This window comes from Ctenocephalides felis, unplaced genomic scaffold (assembly GCF_003426905.1).
Source record: "Ctenocephalides felis isolate EL2017-DRISC unplaced genomic scaffold, ASM342690v1 CF-g0.4_SCAFFOLD_01604, whole genome shotgun sequence".
Classification (NCBI taxonomy): Eukaryota; Metazoa; Arthropoda; class Insecta; order Siphonaptera; family Pulicidae; genus Ctenocephalides; species Ctenocephalides felis.
The window spans coordinates 3419988-3431174 of record NW_020537758.1 but is presented as its reverse complement, the minus strand read 5'-3'; the positions used below and the strand labels follow the sequence as shown (position 1 = coordinate 3431174).

The window sequence follows — 11187 nt, the reverse complement described above, 5'->3', positions numbered from 1 at the left end:
TATACCATCACACCAACATAAAGCTCATTCCAACATAAATCTGCTCGTGTTTAAGTATTTTTAAAAATTTATTTAGGATGTTTTGTTTGTTCTACAAACTTCAAATTTGGAAATAGTATAGCTTGATGTATCTACTCTGATAAAAAATACTAAAATTAATAGGTATTTTTATAAAATTACGAGATATTTACATTATACTATCACAACAACATAAAGCTGATTCCCACATAAATATGTTTGTGTAAAAGGATATATTTGAAAATTTATCTAAGATGTTTTATTTGTTCTACAAACTTCAAATTCAGAAATAGTATAGCTTGATGTATCTATTTTGATAAAAATATTAATTTCAGTAGGTATCTTTGTAAAATTACGAGATATTTACAGTGTACCATCACACCAACATAAAGCTCATTCCCACATAAATATGTTTACGTATAAGAATATTTTTAAAAATTTATTTAGGATGTTTTGTTTGTTCTACAAGATCCAAATTTTGAAAATTCATAACTTAATGCATGTCCTATGATACTGAATACTAAAATTTATAAGTATCTTTGTAAAATTATGTGATATTTACAGTATACCATCACACCAACATAAAGCTCATTCCAACATAAATCTGCTCGTGTTTAAGTATTTTTATAAATTTATTTAGGATGTTTTGTTTGTTCTACAAACTTCAAATTTGGAAATAGTATTGCTTGATGTATCTACTCTGATAAAAAATACTAAAATCAATAGGTATTTTTATAAAATTACGAGATACTTACATTATACTATCACAACAACGTAAAGCTCATTCGAACATAAATATGTTTGTGTAAAAGGATATATTTGAAAATTTATCTAGGATGTTTTATTTGTTCTACAAACTTCAAATTTAGAAATAGTATAGCTTGATGTATCTACTTTGATAAAAAATATTAATTTCAATTGGTATCTTAGTGAAATTACGAGATATTTACAGTATACCATCACACCAACATAAAGCTTATTCCTACATAAATATGTTCGTTTTAAGGATTTTTAAAAATTTATCTAGGATGTTTTGTTTCTTCTACAAACTACAAATTTGGTAGTATATTATAGTTCGATGTATCGGCTTTGATAAAAAATACTGAAACCAATAAGTGTTCTCATAAAATCATGAGAAATTTATATTAGAACTCAATTCTGCAACCAGTAGTGCAAAAAAATAAATCTTTTAATATAGTATGAAAAGCGTTTTGTAGACAAAATATGTACGATTTAGCCCTAATATCCTCTACATTTATACATTATGAAGTATCTTTATGAAACATTAAACAAAGTTTTGTTCCTTTTATGGTTTTGCTCGTTAAAAGCCATTGAGTGCCCCATAATAAGTCTCAGCCCCAAAAATCGAAACATTTACAAACGAAAAATAATGGAAAAATCATTTCACATTTTAATAAAATGTAAAAAATGTAAAAAGTCTCTTTTGCACAGAAATTAGATTTAAACATACGTTCAATTAATTCGCAATCATTCTGAAAATTGAAAAGTTTTTCAATTATACACGTGTAATTTGTGAACAGCTTCCTTGGAAGAGATTTCAAAGGAATTAATTCTTGGGGACATTTTTAGAAAGGAAGCCCTAAGGTAAAATATAATGGATATATATATATGTATATATATATATATATATATATCGAAATATTTATATTCTATTTAAATTCCTATTTTAACCACATACAAAATCCATTTGCATCAAACAAGTAACAAATTGTGAATTAAGAGTAATTTTTCGTAATTTTACAGAAAAATCTTTGCACTTTTCCTCCTCAACTTAAAGTTGACAAAAAAAATTATCAATTAAGGACTTTTAAAAATTGTCTCGTATATTATGAAGTCAAATAAAATAATTTTTCAAAAGAAATTTGTTATTTGCAACATTTTCCTCCAAAGTGTATATACTTTATGTCTAAGTATGTCCTTTACGATTATTTTCGAAAATACGGAATATTTTTCAACTCGTTGTGTCACAAATAAAATGTGGATTTTTCAAACAACGTGTCATCTATCATTTATTTTCCGTCATTTATAATATATACGAAGAGAAATGCCATCGTCGTCTTTTGTAATCGAAATTTGTATCGAAATGGATCACATAACATGAAAGGGCCTCGGAAAATGTCACTAAGGCCAATTTAAATACATAACATATGATAAATCGTCGAAAAAGGATAATGGATATATTTGTTTTTTTTGATAATTTTTAAGTGGTTTTGTTAATTTGTATTTGCAAATTTTTGTATGTCAGTTATCAAAGTTTTGCCGAAAATTTTATATATATATATATATATATTATATATATATTATAATTACAGTTGAAATCGAGTTTTGTCTGTTTTAAATATCCAGTTCGTAGAAATGGTGTAATTTCTCACAAAACCGACTCATATTACTCATTCTCATCGTAAATAATGCTCATTTGCAAACTGAGTCTGTTTGGGGATAGGGGATGCTGGGGTTAGTTGAAATAAATAGGAAAATTATTCTGCAAAAATATTTTCTTTGGTGTGCAGTATAGTGTAATATACCTTTTAACAAAAATATAGTTTTTTTTTACTAGACCTTCAATAACTTTTGATGTTCTTAAACAATAATAGTCAATAAAATTCACAATAGTAAGTAATGTGTTTGAATGACTTTTAGAGTACGAAAATATCTGTAATTTGTTTTAATATACTAAGACTCTAAAGCAACTTGTCATACTTTAAAATTACTCTGGAGAACTTAAGAAAAATACTGAGACTGTTTGTTAATACTCTAAATAAAATCCCTTATTTTAATTATTTTCTAGGACGTTTTATTTGATCTACAAGCTGGAAATTCATAAATATTATAGCCAGATGTATCTATTATATTAACAAATACTAAAATTGTCAAGTGTCTTTGTAAAATTTTAAGATATTTACAATACAATGCACAAAGGATGTAACTCTCCATAGTACTCGTACTAGAATAAAAAACAAATCAGTGATGTTCAATATTTTTTCTAGGACGCTCTATTCAATCTACAAGCTTGAAATTTATAAATATTATAGCTGGATGTATTTGCTAAACTTACAAATACTAAAATTAATAAGTGCCTTTGCAAAATTATGAGATTTTTATAAATCTTCATCATACTAACATTCGTGCTGTCATAAATAAGTTCGAGAACTTTTTGATAATTTTTCTAAGAGACATTATTTAAGCTATCAGTCTGAAATTTTGAAATATTGTAACCTGATATATATACTATAGTATAAAAGACTAAAATTAATAAGTGTTTTTGTAAAATTATGAGATTTTTCCAAACTTTCACCATACTAACATTCGTACTGCTATAACAATTTCTTAAGTCTCCAGGATTTTTTTGATAATTTTTCAAGGACACGTTATTCAAGATAAAAGTCTAAAATTTTATAATATCGTATTATGGTATGTCTACTATACAATCAAATACTAAAATTAATAAGTGTCTTTGCAAAATTATGAAGTTTATACAAATCTTCACCATTAAAAATTATTTCAGACTCAAGGAAGAGCTTGAACAAAAATCAAATCTGAATCTTCTCGACCGGTGCATGTTTTCAGTTTTTTGAATGTAGCTTTTTTTCAGATCGAGATAGAATTTTGTGACCAAAGACGCATAAAATCTACATAATATTATCTACAAATCTGCATTACCAAAATCTACATATAAAGCCCTATCAATATTTCACAAGAGTTCCAAATTAGTCAACCCTTCCATGGTCAATGCGCATTTTTGTCCATGTACAAATTTCTCTTGGTCTTTTTATTTAAATAAATCTCTACTTGTACTTCGTAGGACGTGTTCTGTATTTTTAAATAGTTTCCCTGAGGTTAGATGTCACATAAAAATAATATGTTAGTTAGTTCGTGAGACATCACATGCATAAAACAACGTTACGACCGTAATACGTAACATATTTCTTCCTTGGAGGAAAAGGATATTTATCTTCTCCTATATCTACCTATATGCAAAGACGAGAAAAAAATAAATTTATGGAAAATACAGGTGGATAATGGAAAAATAGATTATTGTGAGGGATTTTTAATTATATATGATTTATGAATTTCCAGCTTGTAGATCAAATAGAGCGTCCTAGAAAAAATATTGAAAAACACAGATTTTTTTATACTAGTACGAGTACCGTGAGTGTTACAGTGTGCATTGTATTGTAAATATCTCAAAACTTTACAAAGACACTTGACAATTTTAGTATATGTAATTTTAGTATATACATCTAGCTATAATATTTACAAAACTCAAGCTTGTAGAACAAATAGAGCGTCCTAAAAAAAAATATTGAAAAACACAGATTTTTTTTATTTCAGTACGAGTATTGTGAGTGTTACAGTGTGCATTGTATTGTAAATATCTCAAAATTTTATAAAGACACTTGACAATTTTAGTATCTTTAATTTTAGTAGATACATCCAGCTATAATATTTATAAATTTCAAGCTTGTAAATTAAATAGAGCGTCCTAGAAGAAATATTGAAAAACATTTATTTATACTAGTACGATGTAGTACTATGGACTTTGAGCAGTGTATTGCAAATATCTCAAAATTTTACAAAGACATTTGACAATTTTCAAATCTGTAATTTTAGTAAATACATCTAGCTATAATATTTATAAATTTCAAGCTTGCAGATTTAATAGAGCGTCCTAGAAAAATTATTAAAAAACAAGGATTTATTTATACTAGTACGATATAAAACTAAGGAGAGTTACAGACTTTGAGAATTGTATTGTAAATATCGCAAAATTTTACGAGGACACTTGACAATTTTATCTGTAATTTTAGTAGATACATCAGGCTATAATATTTATAAATTTGAAGCTTGTAAATCACATAGAGCGTCTTAGAAAAAATATTGTAAAACACTGATTTTTTTTTATTCTAGTATTAGTACTATAGATAGTCACATACTTTGTGCATTTTATTGTAAATATCTCTAAATTTTAGAGAGACACTTGACAATTTTAGTATCTGTAATTTTAGTAGATACATCTAGCTATAATATTTATAAATTTCAAGCTTGTAGATCAAATAAAACGTGCTAGAAAAATTATTTAATTAAGGTTTGTCGTAGTACAAGTAGTGCAAGGTGGACTTTTTGTGTATTATTGTAAAATTTTCAAAATTTTACAAGGGCAATATTTTTGCTTCACAATTTTAGAAAAACAAACTTATTTTATCAAATCCAGCTACAAAATCTACTATCTGCACTATGGGCTTAAACAGAATTTAACAAAGAAAGATTATTTAAAAAAAGGCCTATTTAAAAAGTAGTGCTAAAATTCTTAGTATATTATTAGACTTCTACAATAACTTATGAAAGAACCATTAAATTTACAAGACTTTTTTGTTCGTAATTCCTTTACCTTGTACTTCACATGTCAATTTCCTGTAATTTTTCATCTCAACCCTTTTCGTCCTATTTCTTTCACCTTCAACGACATCTTACTAGTATCATCTTCCAAAAACACCTTCCTTATCTAATCAAACTTGAAAATCTTCAACCCTCTATCCACCGTCTTATCAGAAGATGTTTTCCTCCCTTTCGCGAAAAGGCGACCTGATTGTTCGATAAGTCTATTTTGCGTCCGTCTGACTGGCTCGAACCCTCAACCCCAAACCGGTAGGGGTGTCGGGTTGTAAGTGTATTTGTAAAATTCTTCAACGAGATGTAACAAATGGGTTTTGGGTTTATTTTGTGCAATATTTCACAACACGGCCTCGACAGCACGTGTCTGCGGTATAATGGAAGTTTTTTTGGAGGAATATCGATATTGGGATTTGAATTTCAAAGATTAATGGAATGGATTGTAAGGTGAATTCTGAAGTGTCAACAAAATATACATAGATGTATATACTGTTAAAATGAATATTAAAATTAGTACATTTTTTTCAAAATTTTGAAATATTAATTACGTAACGTCAACTGTTTCTAGGCGAGTCGAGTGTTAAAATCTCCTTAAACTTTGAACTTATAAATTTTTGAAAAAATTTCAAAAATTGTTTGTCAGATCTACAAACTTGAAATTCAAGAATATCATAAAAAGATGTATCTAGTATATTAAAAAATACTAAAATTGATAAGTGTCTTTGTAAAATTATGAGATATTTACAATAATATGCATAAAATCCTCAACACTTCACAGTACTCTACTAGTACATAAATAAAATCTTGTTTTTTAATAAGTTTTGTTTCTTCTATAAAGTTGAAATTTGAATATATTTTAGCTAAATATATGTACTATGATACCAAATACTAAAATTGATATGTCCTTTTGCAAAATTATGTAATATTCATAATTCAGTACATAGTCATTTATCATTAAGTTACGACTATAATAAATATTTCTTACTCAAGATTTTTTTCAATAATTTTTCTAGCACACAGTTTTTAAGCTAGTAGTTTGAAATTTTTATATATCATAGCTTGATGTATATACTATACTAAAAAATATTAAAATTGATGAGTGTTTTTAGAAAATTCTGAAATATTTGCACTGCAAAAAATATTAAAATCCATAAGTGTTTTTGCAAAATTTTGAAATATTTACAATAATATACAAAAAGTCCTTGACTCTCCATTTCACTCTACAAGTACGACCAACAACAATGCATTTATTGAATATTTTTTATAAAACGTTGTATGTTACTTACAAGTTTGAATTTCGGTATAATTATAGCTTGATATCCCTACAATAATATAACAAAATTATGAGATATTTACAATCAAACACCATACTAGATTCATACTAGCAAAAACAGTTTCTTTAATCTCAAGGATTTTTGTGATAATTTTTCTAGCACATTTTGTTTTAAGTATAAGCTTGAAATTTTTTTATATCATAGCTTGATATGTCTACTATACTGACAAATACTAAAATTGATGAGTGCCTTTGCAAAATTTTGAAATATTTATGATAATATACATAAAGTCCTTAACTTAATGTTGCTGTTCAAGTACCACCAAAAATATTGTGTTTATTCAATAATTTTTATAAGATGTTTTATTTTATCTACAAGTTTGAGTTTTCGTACAATTATACTTTAATGTATCTATTATATAAATAAATATTAAAATTGATAAGTGTCTTTGCAAAATTACGAGATATTTACAATACTGTCCCATACTACGTACTAGCAAAAATAATTTCTTCAGTCTCAAGATTTTTTTTGATAATTTTTTAAGCACATTTTATTTGAAGTATAAGCCTGAAATTTTTGTATATCATAGTTTGATGTGTCTACTATACTAACGAATACTAATATTGCTAATTACTTCTGCAAAATTTTGAAATATTCACAATAATATACAAAAAATCCTTGACTCTCCATTTCACTCTACAAGTACGACCAACAACAATGCATTTATTGAATATTTTTTATAAAACGTTGTATGTTACTTACAAGTTTGAATTTTTGTATAATTACAGCTTGATATCCCTACAATAATATAAAGTACTAAAATTTTTAAATGTCTTAACAAAATTATGAGATATTTACAATAAAACACCATACTACATTCATACTGGCAAAAACAATTTCTTCAATCTCAAGGATTTTTGTAATAATTTTTCTAGCACATTTTGTTTTAAGTATAAGCTTGAAATTTTCATATATAATACCTTAATGTGTCTACTATAGTAGAAAATATTAAAATTGATGAGTGCCTTTGCAAAATTTTGAGATATTTACAATAATATACATAATGTCCTTAATTCCCCATATTGCTGTACAAATACTAGCAAAAGCAATGCGTTTATTGAATATTTATTATACAAGGTTTTGTTTTATTTCTAACTTTGAAAATTCATTATACTTTAGCTTAGTGTATTTACTATTTAAATAAATACTAAAATTATAAGTGCCTCAGCAAAATTTTGAGGTATTTACAATATAGCAATATATTGTACTAGCAAACACAATTTCTTCAGTCTCAAGGAAATGAAATATTTTATAAATTTTTCAAATCATTTTCTGCTACATTTTTATATTATTTTCAATAATTCAAACTACATGTGTTCTTAGTGCATATAAACTATATACATTATATTATTACATGAATTTCAACAAAATATTCAACTTGACAACTTTTGTTCCCTGATGGTGCGAATTATGACATTATGGTCATAAAAAAGTTCAGATTTATTATTCACTAAAGTAGAAATTTATGCATTTGTGTTGTAGTTGTTAAAAGTTGCTTAATTATGTTAAATAAAATGACACATTATGAAGAGGAGACTTGACTATTATGGTAATAAAGTAGTTTTATTGAGTCACTATGGTTTGTTATAAAATTAAAGTTTATTTGTTAAGTTTAGTAATTTAGTATTATATTACATACATAAAGATGTGTAAATTTTGAATACTAAGTTTGTATAAAAAATATTGAGTGCTTGAATAATTATTTTACAAATAGGTGTTAATATTAGGTTGTCAAATATCTCCCTTCCGCTTTTTTGCTCTTGGTTTATAATACAAAAAGGCGGAAGGGAGATATTTGCCAACCTATATATTACAGCTATTTTTTGGAATGCATAAAAGCAAATCGATCTACTTTTAAAAGGCACCAAAAACCAACAAATCTAAAAAATCGCACAATCATTTGCAACTGCAAAATTGAGCTTAACTACTTAATACTTAATTTAGTTGAGGTTCCAATGGTAAAGTTTAGTGTGGTAAAATTTTGTAAATATTTCATAATTTTGTAAAGGCACTCACGAATTTTAGTATTTATTCAGATAGTGGATACATTAAGATATATTGTTGCCAAATTTTGGGGTTGTAGATTTTAAAAGGCGTTCTGAAAAACATATTTTGCAAACTAATATAGTGATTTTCATTATTACATAAAAGTACGTTTTTTATTGCATCGTGAATAACTTTCAAAATATGCATCCGCTATTAATAGTATATATGAAAAAAATGTGCAAAATTAAACCAGCTACGACTTTGTCTAACACTATTTTGCTCTACAACAACTCGATCTACTTATAAAGGGCACCAAACCCTAACAAATGTTTAAAATCGCACATTCATTTGTAACCGCAAATTGAGCTTATCTACTAAGTTTTTTTAAAAAAAATTTAATAATTAGATAACCTAATATCTTATCTTTTTTTTCTATTTTCAGATAATCCTGGTGCTGAAGTCCCTAAATCGTTATCCGACCACAAACGTGACGGTGACGGCCCAGATCGTCTCCCACGTTTTGGCCTATATGAATTCCTGCGTGAATCCGGTCCTGTACGCCTTCCTGTCGGACAATTTTCGGAAGGCGTTTCACAAGGTGTCGAACCCTTTACTTTAATAATAAAAAATAATAAAAGACACATATATACATATTAGGGTGGTCCTTGATATGGCAAATTGATAGAAAACAATTCACTGAAAAATTTAGCTCTTAATATTGTCTTTTAGATAAAGCGCTATTCAATCAAACTTTGTATGGAAAAAGCATGAAAAATGTTTTGAAAATTAAAAAAAAAATTTTTAGGTATTACTTAACGAAAATTGAATTAAAAGTGAAAATTCGTGTCATTTTTTATTGAAAATTTGACGCTCTGCAAAATTTTTGAAATTTTCTTCATGCTATTTCCATACAAAACTTTGATTGAATTACGCTCTATCTAAAAGTTAATATTAAGAACTAAAACTTTCAGAGAATTGTTTTTTATCAATTTGGAACCATTTGAGCCATTGGGAGCAAGGAAATTCAAAAATGTCCATATTAAGGACCACCCTAATACATATACATAATTACACACATCCATATAAAAAATCCTAAACATTTCCTTCTATAAATAAAATAATATTGTTTTAAATAGTTTTTGAGTAACAAAATTACATTTTTTTGGGTGGAGCAATGTACAAACAAATTATAATTGTTAATTAAATTTTATTAATCAGATTTAATACTTTATTTTTTAATTTAAAAAATTATTTTCTATACAAGTACATCATACATTTTTCAAAAATTAATGAATATCTTTGATACTTTTATTTGATTTAATTTCCATCTAAAAAAACCTAAACATTTCGTTCTATATATAAAAAAAATTAAATAATTATATAATTATAATTTTTTGTGGTGGAGTAGTGTACAAACAAATCATAATTGCTAATTAAATTTTACTAATCAAAATATTAATTTATCATTTAAAAAAAAATTGTTTTTATACAAGTATATTATACATTTTTCAAAATTTATTATCTTTGATTTTTTCCTTTGATTTGATTTTATTCATCAATTTATTATTTTTTTTTATATTTTTAGTTTATCATAATTGGCTTAAATATCTAATTATTATTATCTATAGACTAAACGAAAATTCCTGAACAACTATTATTTTCTTGTAAGTATCAAAATTAGTTGTCGTAAAATCGTGAAAGCTTTTTCTCGAGCTTTTTCCTTATTAGAAATTTCTTTGCTGACAATGCAATTAATAAGAGAGCTGGGTGGACTTTTGTTACATACTTTTGACATAAAAAAATAAAAAAGTGATAGTGAGTTCTTATATTTATTTATTTGAATAATTTCATTTTTATCACAATTTCTATATACAGCAATAAAAAATTTATAATTTTAAAACAAAAAGCTCATAATTAAAATAATCAGGAATAAAAATAAAAAACTACAATTTTTACTATAAAAATGCAAAATAAAGAGAAGAATTTGTCAGATTTTTTTTATCTTTTTACAATTTTTTTATTGAATTCTTCAAAAAATAAAATTAGTGAAAATTTGTGAAATTCGTTAAATTATCTGTCAAAAATATATAATGCTCTCTAACAAAAATCATCACTTGTTATGTTATTATCGAAAATTACTTTATATCATTTAACTCATCATAATATAATTTATTTCTTAATTTTTTTTTCAAATTTTGTTAATTCTAATATGTCCAATTATTACTATAATAATTATTTTTTAATATAATTACAGTTTTATATTTCTTTTTAAAAATTATCTAAAAAAAGTGGAATTGAGTTTTTAAATTTATTTATTTATATAATTTAATTCTCACCAAAATTTCTATATGCAGCAATAAAAAAATATATAATTTTAAAACGAAAAGCTCATAATTAAAATTATTAGGATTAAAAATAAAAACAGAAATTTTACAAT

At 25.4% G+C, this 11187-nt stretch overlaps 1 protein-coding gene across 1 annotated transcript in view; it reads left to right on the top strand.

Moving 5' to 3' along the window:
• LOC113372158 (allatostatin-A receptor-like) overlaps positions 1-11187 on the top strand; it is a 106178-nt gene that overhangs the window by 82013 nt on the left and 12978 nt on the right. The window contains exon 4 of the mRNA XM_026612488.1: positions 9193-9350. Within this exon, the coding sequence (XP_026468273.1) occupies positions 9193-9350 (158 nt within the window). The remainder of the gene's footprint in view (positions 1-9192; positions 9351-11187) is intronic.